Here is a 19,079-nt window from a genome sequence, read left to right as displayed (position 1 = left end):
ACGCTTGACATATTTTTTAAAAAAACAAACAAATACCTTATTCAGTCTGAGTCAAAGCAAATGGGTTCTGTTGTCAATAAAGCAGGGAGGAGAAGGAAGGAGAGGAGAAGGAAAGTAGTGAGCGCTATTGCTAGGCTCTACCAGGCCCAAAGAATGAGTGACGGATAAAAACTGAAATATCAATACATGATGATGCTTCACCTAACATTCCTATTTCCTGGGAGACAGCAAAGGGTCTAGGAGATAACATTACAGACTGATAGTGGCTGACAGCTTAGACCCCAGAACTGGGGAGACCTGGGTTCAAATTCCAGTTGTTTTGTTTACTAATATGACTTCAGTAAATGATTTAATGCTCTCCTCTTAGGAGTTAGTTCGCTCATCTGCAAAATAGAAAAACACCACCTTCTTTTGGTTTCTGTAACATCCGTTTCTCCTGAAACTTTTAAGTTAAGTAACCCAGAGGGCTTAAACCTTCATAAATCAAACGCTACCTCTAAAATGCAGCCTTCTTAGACTCACAAAATAATTAAATAATGCACCTGATGAAGAAAATTATTTTCTGTTGGTCCTTTTTTTCTCCCATAGGCTAAGAACAGAGTACGTTTTTTTATGATCTTGTTTTAAATCAATTTTTGTACAATGATGTGTGTGGATCAGTGTCCAGGTTCTATTCCTTCCAACAGTTTATCTATCCCTATACAAACATCACATAGACTTATTCATTATAACTTTATAATAAATTCTGATATCTGGAAGATCAGTTTTTCACATCTAGGTCATCTTCTCCAAGATGATATTGGCTAGTCTTAACCTTCTGTATTTATACACAAATGTTAGAATCAGATTGTGAGGTTTCAAGACAATTTTTTGGAATTTTTAATGTGATTGCCTTCAGTCTGCAGATGCATTTAAAGAGAACCGACATGAAATCCATGAAACGTACAATCTGCTGACATGGTAGCCGTCTGTTTAATTCTTCTTTAGTGTCTATTAATGAGGTTTTATAAATAAGCTCAAAGAGTTCTCGCACCAACTTTATTGTCAGAGTTATTCTTAATACTTGATACATTTATTGCATTTGTATATAGCATTTTTGGGTAGTTTTCTCATTTAACAGTTTTTAAAATTGAGATATAATGGACATATATCATTGTATTAGTTTTGGGTGTTCAGTTTTTTAAAAAATAGGATTGTATACCTATGCTTTTAGTTTTTGTTGTATTCTGTTACCCACATTTACTGTATTCTCTTATTCTTACAAACAGCTTCTCCATGCTTTTTCAGTGACTAGCTTAGAGGAAAGCAGTAAGATGTGCAACTGGAAAGAGGCAGTTTTTAATATTTTAAACATTTTACACAATTTTTAAAACATTTTTGAGAAAAAATCATGCAGAAAAGTTCTCATAAGACTAAATGTATATTCCTGATACACTGTTTAAGTTAAACATCTTGGCGTGACTAGGCCTACAATCTCACAGATTCCCTATCATTGACCGCCTTGTTCTTTCTACCTTTTCTTTCTCCACTGATATAGAGTTGGATTTCCAGCTGCAAGCTGTGTTGTTGCTCTACTCTTCCAAGCTGGTCTTGAATGAGACAGAGAGCTGACCAACAGCGGAGCCTCTCCATCTTGACTTATCACATCTATGCCTGACCATGACCTCTGAGTCCTGAGTTCCCACTGTGAATCCATATATAAACCGGCGTGTCAGAGGTAAGCCCAGAGCACAGGCCATAGTGCTGGGCTTCTTCCTGGGCACTCCCCTCCACTGTTTTTTCCAGGTGACTTCAGTAACCTGATCAACCACAGTTAAGGTAATGCTAAACAGAGTTCTAGAATATGCAAAGCCCTTGGAGTTGGGGCCCAAACCTGAATCCAGATGAATGGATCCAGGCTGGAACTAAGGCTTCAAACCTCACTATCCTGGCTGGTGGAAGTTCATCTCAGTGCCACTACTTCTAAATAGGGCAGCTATCTTGTTCATCAACAACCACACCGTACCCCTCTTCCTACAGGATAGGCGCTCTTGCTCCCAAAGGTTGTCTGCATCTTTGAAAGTTGCTTAATAGCTTACCTCGCCCTTCAGGAATTCATCTCCATGGCCCTTTCAGAAACATTTTATCTGATGCTAAGGAGCAGATAACAACCCACCATCACTTCTCTTCCAGCCTGAGCCTGCCCAGGATAATCATTTACAAAATGGAATAAGTCTGACTTACAGGCAGTTCTTTAAGGGATGCTATGTGATTACCAAATGGCAGTATCGTCACGCAGCAAATGAAGGTGGAATTTTTAAATGACAGTCTTATTTCAGCAAGGTACAGTTCTCAAAAGACAAATCCCCTGGACCCTATGATTACCATCTCCTCAGCTGGTAAAAACAGCAGGGCGTTGTCCCACCTTAGCGTTTATTCATGGAATAGCTGCAACTAAAGTTCAAAGAAAAATAACTGGAGAAGCTAGGTGTGTAAAAAGGAAAATAGGCCAAGAACACCATAATGGGCAGTAAGAGGGAGGAAGCCACATCCCTTTGAAGGATAAAGAATTGGCGTCATTAATCATTAAAGACTAAACCAATTAGAAAGGATGTCTTAAAAAGAAAAAGAAACAAACATGAAAGGTCTCAGTTGTGGTTTACCCTCGGTATCCCAGTACAACTTTGTCTTGTGAACAGACAACTCCAATGTGCCCTCGGATTCTGAAATAGGATACCCTCTCAAACTTTATCTGTGTTTATAAACACAAAAGGGGGCAGAGATGAATTCAAATTGCAATATGAGAACAAATTTAACTTCTAATAGAAACATGGTTCAAGATGGAGTAAGTCAGAAATCTCAATGTTTATCCCCACATGCATTTATTCCTGGCAATACGTTGGAGTTTTCCATAGAGTGTTTATCCAACTTGGCTTTCCTGTGATGGATCTTCTGGCATACTACATAAGCGCGTCATAATACACACAGACCATATGTAGAGGTAACTACTCTCTCCCTGCAAAAAACTGCCAGAATAATTATGGGGGAAAAGGAAGGAACTAACATATGTCAGGGATCTAGTAAGAGGCTGATACTGTACAAAGCACCTAAAAGATATTTTGCTGCTTAAATCTGTGAGCACAGTATACATTATTTGAATTCTAGAGATTATAAAAAAAAATTAGCTGAAGCGAGATCTATATTGAAAGAGATTTAAACCTAGATTTGAACCAAAATTCACCTGGATCTAAACCCATGCATTCTCTTTTCTCAATTCCATGTTAGGGACACTATGTCTTCATTGTGTGGCACTGGAAACATACCTCATACAACAAGGAATTGTTCACACTTTAGTCCAAAAGAAAGTTACTATCAAGACAGCCATGATCTCTTACTTTACGGACTGATAATTTAACAATTGTAGCAATTCCTTTTTTAAACTTTAAAAAGCCATTGAATAGTTCCAGGCAGAAGAGTAAGCTGATCTAATCAATGTTTTTAAAAGACAACACTTCACATTTGGTAGTGTAAAACAGATAGCTAGTGGAAGCTGCTGAATAGCACAGGGAGATCAGCTCGATGCTTTGGGATGACCTAGAGGGATGGGATGGGGAGGGTGGGAGGGACACTCAAGAGGGAGGGGATATGGGGATATATGTATACATATAGCTGCCTCACTTTGTTGTACTACAGAAATTAACACAACATTGTAAAGCAATTATACTCCAATAAAGATGAAAAAAAAAAGATAATACTTTACATACCAACTGCAAAAACACTTTTGAGAAAAGCAATTGGGAAATTCTGAATATGGATGAGTAGCAAATGATATTAAAAAGTTGTTTTTAATTTTGCTATGTGTAAGAATGGGAGTGTGGTTATATACATTAATTCTTTTCTTAGAGATGCATATTGATGTACGAGGACTGAGATAAAATAACAGGATGCTAAAGACTTGCTTTAAAATATTTCATCCCCTCAAAATGGGAGAAAGTGAAGCAAGTTTGGCCAAATGTTAATAATTGTTGAATCTCAGTGATGGCTATATTGGGGTCCGTTACAATGTTCTTTTGATTTTTGTGAATGTTTGAAAACTGCATAATACAAAGTTCCAAAAACACAGAAGCCTTTCAATCTCAAAAAACACAACCCACTGAACATGGAATTCAACTGCTTTAATCCACAAGTATCCACTCTCTATATCCATATCAGAAATAAAACCTCTAAAAACCTATTAGTAATGGTGTTCAAAAACACCTGTCTTCCAACAGACCTACCTGTTAGTTAATCAGAGAACTGGGTAAGAACTAGGGGAACAAATCTGTTGATGAAGACATTGAGCATCTACCCAAATTCATGTCTTTAATCAAAGCTACAGGAAATCACTTGAAGGGATCAAAATATCTTCGTTTCCTTTGCTTAAAACCAAGACAGCCACTTAGCAAATGAGACAGAATGAAATACCTTGTAAAATACTGATGGCAAAGATTCCTTCCTTACTGGTATCACAGGTGTGAGATCCGAAACGTCTTTGAAATTCTTAAACACCTCTTCTGATCTCTAATACCAGTCCTGGGTTTGAGACAGGCCAAACCACCCATTTATGGAGTGAACTATTGACCCCTCCATTCAAAAGGAAAATAAAGCTTTTAATTCATACTCCACCCACAATAACTGGATGAACCACCATTAAAGTCCTGCTAAACAGCATTCTAGAAACAGAAAATGGTCATTAAGAGTGGCAAGTTTTTTGGTTGCCTATTCTACCTCCATCCCCTTCATCCTCCCATCCCCGCAGGGCAGGAGCACATTAATTTAACCAAAGGATGGGCGTGTTCCTGTCTGCAAACATCTCCAGAGCTTCCTTTGGGCGCTCTTTATCTGGACTAGCCGAACTATAAAGCAGCTACAAACACAGTCTTCCTGCTGCTGCTAGCCTGGTTTTGCCCCAGTATGCATCTAGCTTCAGAACAAGGTGCTGTCTCTCTCAGGGTGAGCAAACAAAAATCTGTCTTACAGTCTAGGCAGGAGTCAAGCAGGGAATACAAACTTGTCCCACTTCAAAGCACCAGGCGTATCTTTCACTGACTAAACAGCAATTCCAGCAAGAGTGACAATAAACGCTTTCTTCCCTTTTATTGTTGGAAACAATCACCAGCTATTTTGTCCATATTAATTAGTTTATATCTAGTATTAGGCAGCCTTGATTAGAAAACTGCTCTTTGTTATCAAATGAATAGAGTAACAAACAAAACTGAAAGCTTTTTTTTCTTTTTAATTGTTGTTTTTGTCTTAGGAAAGGATTGTCAGGCCTTTCACACTTGAATGTGGGTTTATCTTTGCACAGGTCCCGGAATTCACTCTAAAAGAATGCAAGTTGATGGGCCAGACAATACCAGGCGAAGCTGATTGAGTGAAGGCTTATTACGCCTTGCCTAAGTAGATGCTGTATTTAAATTACTTTTACCTTCTCTGAACCTGGGGAAAACTTGATAATAGGAGAGACTATGTGAATACAGGCTTGGGGTAAGGGCAAATCAGCCACGGATTAAAGTCTGACTGCACGAATTACATGTGAAGAGTTGACATACAATCAGGAGGCCCATCGTGGGTGAGAGGATCCTGGGAACCAAGTGACCCGATGATCTGCATCTCTCCAGAAGGGTACGCTGCCTCTCTCTGTGACCTAAAACCCCAGCTTACAGCTGACTCCTTCCAAGAGGGCTTGAGTTCCCCCAACTATCAGAGGCTACTTCTGTTTCCCACACATGGTGACAATCATGGGACTCACTTCCCTGGCTGAGACTCATTCATGGATTGGTCCAACACAATTGTCAAAAGTCAAGGTTTGAACCCAGGTCTACAACTCACAAGCTACACAGGCTTCTTTGAGGTTCATATTAAATACCTTCATTTGGCTTCCAAGACCCTGCAAAATCTTCCCGAACGTTGTAACCTAACCCATCCACCGTTTTTACAACCTGAAGTACTCCGATAAGTATTTAACAATGAGCTCTCAGGAATGAGGGCCTGTGTTTGCCAGTTTCTGTGGTGTAAATACTCCACCCTGGCTGATTTCAAGCCACAAGCATGAAGTCAATCGGCTTAAGAAATTCCTTTGAAAGCTGAACAATCAGATCTTGTGAGCTGGCAGGGCCAGCTCTAGACATCAGTGCTCGCACCCCGCTATACAGCAACCACCCCTGAACTCACATCCCAATGCTGTGGGCTCTCTCACCTTGAGACACTTGACATCCACAGGGGCTGTTTCCTCTCCCTCACCGGAATAACTCATCCTCATTCACAAGCTCCCAGCCTGGCAGTCTTCCTTCGAGAAGCCTTCCTCAATTCTACATGTCTTTTCTGGTGTTCCACTTTACTCCCAGAGCACCCATACTTCCTGTACCATAGCATTTGTGACACAGAATTCTAACCTTTTTCTTTCCTTGTCTGGGTATTTCCCACTACATTTCTAAATTCTGACAGGGCAAAAGCCTTCTTTATCTTATTTATTCTTGCATCCCCAGGCCTGCCACAGTGCTTGCTGAACAATACTGAGGTGTATTGAGCAACATGTCAGATACTGTTGTAAGTTCTACATGCACGATCTCATTTCAACCTTAAAACCACCCTGCGAAGTTGGCTTTTTCATCACGGTGCTCATTTTGCAGATAAGGAAGCCGAGGCACTGAGAGAGTGAATACCTTTTCCACCCCCTCCCCATAGGCTCAGTTAGGAAATACTGGAGCCAGGATTCGAACCTAGGCAGTGTGATTGCAGAGCTTTGCATATCCTTCTAGACCAGTGTTTCTTGACTTTTTTTTCTATTGGTGCTGCTCAAGGGGGAAATTTTAATGAAATTCAAATCTTCCCTAAGGAGAAATTAAGTACTAAGGAATAGGATTTCATCAGGCAGGGTTAGGCTCTAGAGGGAATTTCATCTCCTAAGATGCAATTTTTGCCCTCTTGGGGGCAATATCTTTCCTGTTGCCAATGTGTGTTATAGAGTTTTCACTATATGCATTGACATTAATGTGCCACATGTTTACCCCTAAAAACATACAGTCTTGTTTTACAGTTTTAATGACATCTTCCTGTAAGTATTATTTTGCATCTTGCTTTGTTTGCCCTCAATTAGATATCTTGAGGAGACAGAGCTGTGTTGAGATAGACAGATATCCATCATTTAACTGCTGTATTTAAATCATATCAACATGACCAACTTTATTAAGTCCCTCTGCTACTGAATATTAGAAAGTTTTGTATTTCTTGGCCTTCAACGAATGCCTCAATGAATATCTTCCTGCATGTCTCCTTGGACTCATGTTTTTCTAACCTAGGGACCAAGATGGGAACAGGGTATGTGAAAGGTCTATAATTTTAACAGATACTGTCAAATTCCTTCCAGAGTGACTGCACCAATTTACTTTCCCACAGAGACTTTACAAGAGTACACATTTCCCCATGAGTTTATATTAAATATGACCTCTTTCTACCTAGGGAGGTGCTAAACATTTTTATTTAATGAGTCATTTAAAAATATTTATATTACTCACCAGCTGATAGTAGCTTGTGTAAGAGGCAAGATGTGCAGATAAGATGATGCTATTGGAAATACTAATGAATGACGGCGGCAAGGCTGGGATGCTGAAAGGCCCTGTCCAGAGAACCTGCACAAGAGCCTAACTCACTCCACAAAAGGCTAAGAATAGTGCTTGCGAGGGAACGGCTGCAGTGGACTTTGAAATGGTGACCTCAGGTAATAGGCACTAAATCTTTTTACCTGTTTGCCACATCTCTCGGGCACCAAGAACACTATTGAGGGTAATGGAAACCGAACACCCAAAGTAAATGAAGCGTTGAAAAGGCAATAATCCATCTACCAGAAACAGAAAGACACGTGATGGTGATAACACCAAACATCCTGGAAAACGATACTACAAACTTTATAATGTTGAGGAACAGCAGCGACTGTATTCATATGATAAAATTCCAAGGTCTTTTAGAGACGAAGAAAAGCATTTATAGTAAATAAAGTAGAAATGCCCCTTTCTCCTTTCTCCCTCTCCTTCTTCCTTTCCCTCCCTCCCCTTCTTTACACAGGGAACTATACTCAATATTTTATAATAACCTACAAGGGAAAAGAACCTGAAAAAGAATACATATATGTACTCACATATATATATACGAAGATCTGAAGAAACAGACCTATGTTTTTATGCTGGGTGTTTTTTCTTTTAATTGAAGTACATACAATGTTATGTTAGTTTCAGGTATACAGCAAAGTGATTCAGTTATATATATACATATATATATTTAAAATTGAATATAAGTTTTATATGATACGGGAGCCTTCATAAGGAAACGAAGATCTGAAGAAACAGACCTATGTATTTTTATGTAATGTTACATGCAAAATTTAGTAGCCTGCAAAATGATACAAAGAAAAAAAGAGTGTGGAACAATATTTTGCATCATAAAGATTCAAATTTCAATCAATATGGCTTCTTCTCAGAGATGTATTTTTTTCTTCAACCTTGGCCTAAAAGTGATTCTTATGAATGCAATCGTAGGTCACAATCTAAAAGGAAGAGAAGAAGAAGAGGAACAAGAGGGAAAGCACACCTGTTGCGCACCCACTACGTGCCCTGCATAGGTTCTCTCCTTTAATCCCTGTAACCATGCTGCAAGGGATGGTTACACGAGAAGAAATGGAAGCTGAGTGAGGTTAGCATGACCAAGGCCCCTTATCCAGCAATCGCGATGTACACGCAGGCCTAATGACTCCAAAGTCTGTTTCCCTACTGTGCCACGCTGCCTGCTGAAACTGAAAGAGTCCGATTAATACTTGAATAGATCAGATTGTAAAACAGTGAGAACAATGTTCCTGTTGTGTGACTGTTCTTCACTGGACAGGAAAAGTAACTCATATTACTGTGGTTCAGAAGGTTCTGGAATGGCATTTTCTTCTCAAAGTTACTAGAACAGGTCAAGGCAAAATCATCATCATTGTAGGAGAAGGACATCAAGACGACATTCAGAAAACGTGTGGTAAGATTACATCTGTTCTAAGATAAACCCTACAAAAGCCAACAGTGGGATTTACGACTGACTCTCTTGATTTGGAGTTTGATGCCTACGATAACAGCCAGACCCGCTAGGCACTGAAAACCACAGCACCTCCCTCACAAACACACTCTTGTCCAAATCCCAATGATAATTCAGAAACACGTGATCTCCAGAGTCAAACACACTTTCTGAAACTCAACTGAAATGTTCAACAAATATACGATTACCCCGGACCTATGCGGGTTTGAATCACGTACCTGGGGCTGTGAAATGACAGGGGTGGACGTAGAGGCAGCAGCCATGGCAGCTCCGGAGTTGTGGGCGGTGACCAGGCCCCAGCACTAAGTCGCCCGACGCGGGAGTCAGGTTCTCGTGGTTGCTGATCAGATCTCGGTCATGCTAGGAGCAACTGTGTACCTGGAGAAGGACAGGAAAACCCACCTTTAGCCTGAGAGGACTAGCACAAGGGAGTGAAGAACCTTTGGCCACAGGAAGAGAAAAATCCCTGATACCAAATGCCAACACGCAGCATAATGAAAAGAAGAACCCAGGAGGGAGCATCTAACATCTCACGGGAGCATTTCTGTACCGTTCATCCAAATCATGTTCAGTTGATGTGCTTTCATAAGTCTGAATCCAACCTGGCATGCTAGCTAGATGCTTTGGGCAGGTGATTTCAAGTTGTGAAGACAGGGAGGGTGGGCAGAGGGAAGAGCCATCCTGTCATTAAATAATAAAGGAATTGAGTGACTCACAATTAAAAGCTGATAGTTTACAGGCAAAGGGCAAAAAGAATAAGAGTCTCAAGTGTTTTAGAGACACCAAGTTCAACCTGCCCATTGGCAGATGAAAAACCTGAGGGCTGGAGGAGAGAGATGAGTAGAACCATATTCTGCATTAATGGCAGAACCAGCTCTGGAGCAGCGAGCAAGTCCCAGTCCCAGTCCCAGATAAGACATAAGTGAATGTGTTCTAATGTGTTCCATGTTTACACTTCTTTAGAGAACCTGTTACCACTTTCGGGATTAAAGAAAGGCAAGACACCCCAAAGTTATAGGAGTCAGTCAGAAGAATAAATCAGGTACTTAGATTGGGGGAGGGGGGAGCTTTGTAAATCAGACTTCCACATGTGTGAGGAAGACTACACTTCTCAATGCCTCTCGACATCCTTGGAGAGAGGATGCTAGACCTATGTGATAATTTCCACATTGCAACTCAGTCCAGAAGGGGACATTTTTTCAGTTTAAGAATTTCAGAAAATACATTCATTGTAAGAAAATTTTTTTATTTTTAGGTTGTTTTCATACCACCTTACAATGTCCTTTCTTTTATTCAAACGATATTTATGGGGCATCTACAGAGAGCTAAGGACACAGTGAATAAAACTGAGCCTGCCCCTGCCTGCAGGGAGCTTTTGTCTGTAAATATACTTTCTGGTTTCACGAGCAGACAAGATGACACCGGAACACTTTTGGGAAATGATACTCTTCATAAAAGTAAAAGTCATGACGGTAAGGTCCAAGTCTTGAGCAGGTAGTAATGGTAGAGTTGGATATTTAACCCAAGTCTTTGCCAAATCCTCTGGCACTAGTTACTATTAGCTGGATGATTCTGGGCAAGTCACATAACCTCAGAAGAACTGTTTCGTAAGAAACAATCACGGTTTGGCAGCAACTTCTATGAACCTCACATTCTGATTTTTATCCTGTCGCCACGTATTATCCTTCATACTATAGTTTTAATCATTTTAGGTTTCAGTTGTTTAGAGCTGTGGCACCTTCCTATTTTCTTCCTCTACTTTTCTGTTAGAGTGACTGTTTTCATTAATAAATAAGAGGTGAAGCTGTCAAGCCATTTTGGTCTAACACTCCACACAAAATGCTATAGCTGCCCTAAGACAACAGTGATGTTCTCCTTAGTCTCAGTTTTAGACGGAAAAAGACCCGCTGTTTATCACACTGTGAGTTTAAATAACAGCCCGGGAGAAAGGCACATGTCCATAGAGTGCCTTTCCTCCTTCATGAGGGCTGCCAGAGAGCCAAGCCTACCCTGGGAAAATTACAGGGCCCCATGGTGCACTCTTTTGTACTGGACTTATTCCTGGCATCATTCTGTGCCCTCCCCCTTCTGTATTTTTCCTTTTTCCTTTTCACATATTTACAATTCACATTTTCTTGCTCTATTATGTGTGGAGTGGACAGATGAATATATAAATATATAATATGTAAATATGTAACGACTGATAACAAAAAGCAAAATAAGCAGGCAAGTGAGATTTAAAAAGACTCACACTCTGTGTGTGCTGGTCCAATATCATTTCTGCCGAGCTAAATCATTAAGCAATAGAACCATAAAACATTTTCAATATTCAGAGTACACGGAGTTGTCCAAAAAGTGAATGCTGGGCACCCAGTGTGCAGTTGGGAAAGGGATATAGAAATGGATGTGACAAATATGCCATATGGCATCACTGCTGACAGCAAGAGAGGGGGGAAGGAGACTGGGATTTAATGAATACCTACTAGACGCTGAGCACTGACTCAGTCATTTCACGTACAGTTTAAGCAGATCCTGTTAACTCATTTCATAGATGAGAAACCCAAGGCCTTGAAAGGTTTATGCACCATTCCTAGTCATGTGGCCAGGAAATGATGGTGCAGAGACCTGCACCAGGACCCATCCCAGGGCCTCTTCATAGACGAACCCTCCAAGTGTACAAAAATTAAGAGAGAAGAAATGCTTGGAGTTTTTTTAAGCAAAAATTTCTGAAGGTCCTAAGGGAAGCAAGATGCAAGTCAAATGTTCTGCAGAGTAACTATTTCCCCAAACCCTGAAACAGGGTACACTGGGCTGCTCTCATGTATATAAAACTTTAATGATGTGGCCCTACTTTTAATTTATGTGACACATCCCTGAGCTACACAGTAGATAATACAGATAATATGTGGATGATGTTAGTTTCATATTTTGAAGAACATCAAGACAGAACAGTAACTGTCCTCCCATAAAGCATCTAAGACATATCGAGTTTTGATGCTTCTGTTGAATCTTTTTTTTTTCCACATGAAGGGATCTTTATTTCTGAGAAAATAGTGTATAACACTAGAAGAGTCATGAAAGTGTATGTTGAACCTAATCTTACATTATAAGAGCCCTTTGTAAGATGGGATATGGTTGCTTAACTCTGAAAATGTAAGGGCTAAGCAATACTACCTCAAAGGGTATAAAACAGCTCTCTTGGAGAGCAACGTCTCAAAATTACATTCATGAAACCTATTTACTTCCCCGCCTATTTACAAAACTGTACAAATCATGGGGGAAGAGATGTGATGACAAAAAAGACAATATCCTAAGTAATGATGTCACTCAGTCTCTGGCCAAGTAAGCTTGATAACGTTGACATATTGTCTCCTGCTTTCCCAGAGCCCCAGACTGCCAACTACAGAGTTGCACAAAATTTCTAAAGAAATTCATCCCTCTTTGAACTCTTCCAAGTATTAGACACCTGTCCTGCCATTCTTATAACCAGCCCTCAGCCTAACTCTCTACTTCCTTTGCTTGAGCTCCAGGTAGAGGAAATCACAAAGTCGTGTGAGTCAGCTCCATTAACCCCAGATGCCCTTGGCCATCACTATTGCCCCTTCTCTTCTTCCCTAGTTGTCCCCACTTTCCATTCTAGGCATGCTTTTTAATCTATATCATTCTTTTCAAAACCACGAAATTATATCTAATGCCACTCACTTGCAGAACATGGCTTTGTTACCTATTGACATGCTCATTCATCCATTTTACAGTCATTGGGTATGAATTACTTCAAAATCCCTCCCTATAGTTTGAAATGGATATATATATATATATATATATATATATATATATATATATATGAGATAACCAACAAGGAGCTACTGTACAGCACAGGAAGCTATACTCAATATTTCATAATAACCCCATAAGGGAAAAGAATCTGAAAAAAATAGATATGTATGTATGTGTAACTGAATCACTTTGCTGTACACCTGAAACTAACACATTATAAATCAACTATACTTCAATTTTTAAAAGAAATATTTTTTTAAAAAATGGATAGTTAAAATACAATTTACGAGTAAGAAAGCTAGACAGGCTCTTGGTTCTGTGCTAGATTAATGGAAAATAATCAATTAAATATAAAAATAGGAAATATCCTGAATCAACCCTAGAAGCCACAGATGGATCCCAGCTATTGCTTAAACTTCCGGAAACACACACTGGAAAGAATCAATATGGGACACTGAAGAACATTTAGGGCTCGACATTCTCTTCACATGAAACTGTAATTACATGGACAGAAAAATAAGTAAATGAGACCCCAAAAGACTTGCAATGATGCTCCCCGTTCAGAGAGATGAGGGCTGGAGTGAACAAAGCCAGGGAGTGTTGGAGTACATTTAAAATACACTCAGCTCCTTAAAAGGGGTTCCTGGCTCCAACCGAGCAAGTAATCTCTGGCTGTATTTACTTCTCATTTACATGTGGCCATAATGACTGGTCCAGAAAATATATGGGAAAAAAGCACTACCAGCTGGCTTCTGCTACAGGCAGCTATGCCAAGCGACAATGATCTTGCTAATTACTAAGTGCCACACTGAATACCTTAAAAAAAAAGCCCCTGGTCCTGCGGCAAATGTTCCCTTTGATGACTCCTGGAGCTGATGCTGGCACTTTTCCTGGGCCTCAAAGGAAGATGAATTTCTCACTGGCAAATTTATCTACTATAAATCTAATCTCTTCCTTCATCTGGACTTGAGTCAAACAGTGACTCATTTCAGTCTCTTGAAAGGATACAGGTCAGTACCTGATACTGAATCTGCACAGACTTCCCTCTCTAAGGATAAGAGACAGAAAAAATCCAAATCCACCGGGCAAATGAGAAACATTATGGCGCTCAAGAGGAGGAGGACTCTAGACTCAGAGCAAATGTTTACTTAATAGGTATACAACAAAAAAGAGGTATACAACATAAAACTCTAGAAAAACATGAGATCAGAAATGAGTCGGCATTAACAAAAAAAGTATGACTTATGAACTTGAATAAGGGCAGTCGATAAAGTAGAGAACAGAATAAAAAAGCAGAAAATGGCATTAGTGAAGCAGAAGATAAACCAGAGTTTTGGGTGGGGGCCTATGTGACTAAAAATTTCAGTGACTAAAAATTTCAAAGCTTCCATTCCAAAAACAGAACAGATGAACACAAAGTACTAAAGGAGGAAGGAAATCATCAGCGCTGAGACCAGGAATGGATACATTTATCCTCAAAATTTTAGAAAAGTATTACACGTAAATAGAGCCACTTAGGTCAGGTAGGAAAAAATTTCAGACTTGAAATGTGTGTATTCTTCTTGAGAGAGCTCTATACTCTATAGTCCAGCAAAAACCAAACAGAAGAAACTCTCAACCTCAAACCTGGAAGAACAAGATGACATGATAGAGGAAGGTCAGGGCTATAGCGTGTCTTTCTCAGTATTTACTTATTTTCTATTTATCTATTTATTTATCTTAAGCATCTGAAGCCTGAGACTGGAAGATTCTCCTCTGGAATCTGAGCAGATGAAAAGACCTTAACAACAGTAACATCAGGAAGAAGATACTATACCCATTAACAAAACAGGAGACTTAAAAACCAATCATTGGAGATGCAGAAGATGGATTGGAATATAAAGTTAGGAAACGTGCCCCAAATGTAGAGCCAAAAAACAAAGTGAAGGAAAATAGAACAGTAAGAATGAGAAAGCTAGAGAACTAGTCCAGGAGATCTAATAGCCAAGTAAAAGCAATTCCTTAATAAAATAAATAAATAAAGGAAATGAAGCTGGGGGTGGGGGGGCAGGGGGCAGGGGTCGACCACCACACAACAAACTCAAAACATTTCCTAAAGTGCCAAGTCCTGAGTTGGTTGACTGTAAGGGTCCCCTGCTGCCTACCTCCCCAACTGCATTGATTTTAAGATGCCCACATTAAGCACATCATCATGATTTTATTTTTTAAACACAAGAGATTTTTTTAAAAATTCCTGTAAGTGCTCAGAAAGGGATGGGGGGCACTCACACACAAAGGATTAGGAATCAGAATGTCTTTGCGTTTCTCAACAGCAACCTAGAAGCTAGAAGATAACAGACATGAAGAAGGTGATTTACAATCTACAATCTTATTGCAGGATGTCCTTCGCAAAACAGGGAGGAAATTAATCAAAATAAAGGCATGGGACACAGGAACAGGAGTTCAATTCAGGAGAAAAATATAGGGAATTCCTGGCCTACTTGTGAAAGGACATCCCTGGATGACAGGTAAGTGGACCCACGAAGTAGGCTTCACAGAATAACTGTCCGTCTGGGTAGGTTGAGAGATTTCTAGGACCGACAAAGAGTTTGGGGTTGAATGAGCGTGTAGAATCCTAAGCACACAGAATAGAATAATAAGCACACAGGAAAGTAAGCAAACATAAGAAGAATAATTAAAATTTAAAGGAAAACAAAGAATTTACAGAAGAGGAGAAGGATTCATAGAATGCTAGATGGCTCAACTGTGAACAACATTAATAAGGTCATGATATCATTAACACTGAATAGTGGCCTGACCCACAATCACAGCCTAACTATATTAGGATGAAGAGGTACAGGAGGAGAGTATGTGTGCAGCACATCTTTCACAAGGGACGTCTATCAATACTTGAAACTGATATACCAAAAAGTACAAGTAGAAATCTTAGCGATGCAATGCAAATACCCAATGAAGCCGCTAAACCAACTGAAAATGGTAGCTACGGGGAAGGTAAATTACAGGGAGGGAGAAGAGAACTCTTTTTTCTTAGAAAGTCTCATACAGCTATTCGGCACTTTAAATGAAACACATCTGTAACACTGATTAAAAAATAAAAGCAAAAAAGGAAAAAAAAAAAATCACTGCTGAAACTAAAAAATGTATTTAAAACTACAAGAGGCAGAAGTGCCACTAGAGAAAACCAAGTTGATGCCATGGAATACAAGCTTGAGAAAAATCACACGTGCTTATTATAGTAACAGTTACTAGACGGATTAGAAATTTTGGCTGTGGAGCACAGAAAACAGAGATTCAATATAAGAATAATTGGTACACTCGGGGAGAACAAATGAAACAGAAGTTATTTAATAGTAAAAGTAAACTTTTCTTAAAAGGTTATAAGTTCTTAGGCTTCAAGAACACAAACAAATAAAAAACAGGTAAAACGCACTAAATCAAAATGTAAAACCTCTGTACAAAAAACACAAGTGTGAAAAGGCAATCCACACAATGAGAGAAAATACCTGCAAGTCACAAATTTAAAAAGGAGCTGATATCCAGAATACATAAAGAAACTTAACAACAACAAAATCACACAACCAAACTAAAAAAATAAAAGACTTGAATAAATATTTCTCCAAAGATATTCAAATGGCCAAAAAGAACTTGACAAGATAGTCAACATCACTGATCAGTAAGGAAATACAAATCAAAACCACGATGAGATAACACCTCACATGCATTAGAATGGTTGCTAACAAAATAGGCAAGGACATGGAGAAATTGGAACCTTTACGGCTGCTAGTAAGATGGTTCTGCTCCTACACATATCAGAATGGCAGTTCCTCAAAAAATTAAAAATAGAGTTTTCATTTTATCCAGCAATTCAACTTCTGGGTATATATACCCAAAAGAGTTGAAACCAAGATCTCAAAGAGATATTGGTACAACCACATTCACAGCAGCATTTATTCACAATAGACAAAAAGGTGGAAGCAACCCAAGTGTCCGTGGACAGGTAAGAATGGATAAATAAAATGTACTATATGCATACAATGGAATATTATTCAGCCTCAAAAAAGAAGGAAATTCTGGCACACATTACAACATGGGTGAACCATAAGGACATTATGCTAAGTGAAATAAGCCAGTAACAAAAAAACAAATACTATGTGATTCCACTTATATGAGGTACCTATAGCAGTCTAATTCATAGAGACAGTATGTAGAAGGGTGGTTGCCAAGGGCAGGGGGAAGAGGGAACAGGGAATTGTTTAACAGAGAGTTTCAGTTTTGCAAGAGTTCTGAAGATATGTTTCACCACAATGTGAATATACTTAGCGCTACTGAACTTGAAAATGTTTAAGATGGTAAATTATATCTCATTTATATGTTACCACAATTAAAAGAAACAAAGAGCTCATTCCAGGAAAAATATGAAGTACTTGATCTACAATTGAAATGCATGTTTGTTAAATAACTAAACTTCAAGAGTTAAAAGAATTCCCATTAAAAAACAAAGTGGGGAAAAATCAATCACAAAGGGAAAAACTTAGGCTGGACACAGTCATCAGCTTGGTCACAGCAGATGACAAGACACAGAAGCAACTTTCATTATTTTGTCAGAAATACAGAATGGCTCAAAAAGCATACATTCAGCCAAGGTGTTATTTACCTGCAATAGCAAGAACGAGGAACTTGTATTAAATATAATCATGGCATCTTTCACTCCTAAATCTCCACTCGATGACATAATACAGGGAATCATGTGACAAATCAAACTCCTGTGCTCAGGAGAGCCTCGGCAGGAGCCTCTTATCAATCCATGTAAACAAAGAATATCTGTGAGAATAACAGTGACCAAAAAATGAAGCTTTTATAACTATTAAAAGAAAAGCTATATGACTGAAACGCATATAACAGTAATGAACTAAAATAAAAACTCCAGGAAACCGCAAGAACAAGGAAAACACTCACCTTTTGAGAGTCAATCAATACTGTTTTATTTCTGAAGTTGCTAAAATAAGAATTTCAGGCCAAGTTTAAAGAACCAAAAGAGAAAGAGAAAAGGGGAGATGGGACACAAAGGGATGGCAGTGCTATACTGTTTTATCTGCGCTTCCTCTCCTCACCACTGCTTCCCATAAAACCAGGGAGGCAAATGGTCCAGCTGGGATAAAGAAAGCTGTGATTACTTTCAGGGTCCATTTGCTTCACATGCAGATTTAGAACAAGGAAGTCAGAAAAGCACTTGAGAGACCAAATAATTTCCTCATGCTTTAAAATACCACCTTCTACCTATGGTGGCAGAAACGTTCTTCTTCAAAGGATCAGACCCAAGATCTTGCTTCAATATACTCACTGAAGACAATATATTTCGTGCTCTTAAATCTTTCCTTTCCCACATATAGGATCAGTTTTTCCATTTGCTTCTCCAGCTTTTCAATCAGACCCACATTTGGCCTAAAAGTCTACCATTCTTTCCACACGGCACTCAGCTAATGCATTCACAGGCAGGAATACAGCTAGCCCATCCTGCTCGAACTGCCTGCACAAAAGATACACGAATACCACAATCGCACTGTTTTGCACGTATTGTAACAGCTCAGAGTTCAGGATTCTACAGACTGAAGGGACTGCCCAAAAAGTATTTAAATAAACTCACCATTTTGATTTCAAAGACTGTATGGACAGACATACAGTTTTCCCTTTTGGAAAGTGTTCCTGCTGTGGAGAGATGCTATCCTGAAACTTGTCAAAATAACCAGGAATTGTAAAAATTTTTAGAAAAATCTCAGAACAGTTGTCACTACCAGGGCCAAGGATGTATTGGTCATACTCTGTTTACAGTTTCAAGCTCAAGCTAGTTTGTGCTATATTGTTTAGAAAATGAGGGAAATCTGAAGTTTAGGAATAATGAGTCAGAAATTGGCCAAAAAAAGAAACACACCCTATAAATTCAAAAAAATAAAAAAAAAAAAAAGAACTTGTGAGTGTGCTCAATCATAAAGGGAGAGAGCAAGAAGAAAGGTGAGGAGAAGTCAACTAGGATTTCTCACAAAGGAAGAGAAGTCAACTAAAAGAACTGAGAAAATCCTCTTGGAAGATAGGACAATTAAAAGAATTACTCTTTGAATAAGAGATAGACTTACTACCACCCTGTTTCTTTCCATTACCCAAGGCCCACAATGTCTAAACTCCTGATCTCTTTAGTATCTGTATGCCTTGACCCAGCC

At 39.1% G+C, this 19,079-nt stretch overlaps 1 protein-coding gene across 4 annotated transcripts in view; it reads right to left on the bottom strand.

Moving 5' to 3' along the window:
• Positions 1-19,079, bottom strand: part of LPAR1 (lysophosphatidic acid receptor 1) — a 160,940-nt gene that overhangs the window by 80,469 nt on the left and 61,392 nt on the right. For all 4 annotated transcript variants that reach the window (XM_057724724.1, XM_057724723.1, XM_057724722.1 and 1 more), the window contains exon 2: positions 9,306-9,465. In XM_057724724.1, the coding sequence (XP_057580707.1) occupies positions 9,306-9,350 (45 nt within the window). In that variant the 5' untranslated portion in view covers positions 9,351-9,465. The remainder of the gene's footprint in view (positions 1-9,305; positions 9,466-19,079) is intronic.

The sequence above is a fragment of the Hippopotamus amphibius genome, chromosome 2, assembly GCF_030028045.1.
Source record: "Hippopotamus amphibius kiboko isolate mHipAmp2 chromosome 2, mHipAmp2.hap2, whole genome shotgun sequence".
Classification (NCBI taxonomy): domain Eukaryota; kingdom Metazoa; phylum Chordata; class Mammalia; order Artiodactyla; family Hippopotamidae; genus Hippopotamus; species Hippopotamus amphibius.
This window is presented reverse-complemented; position numbering and strand designations above follow the sequence as displayed.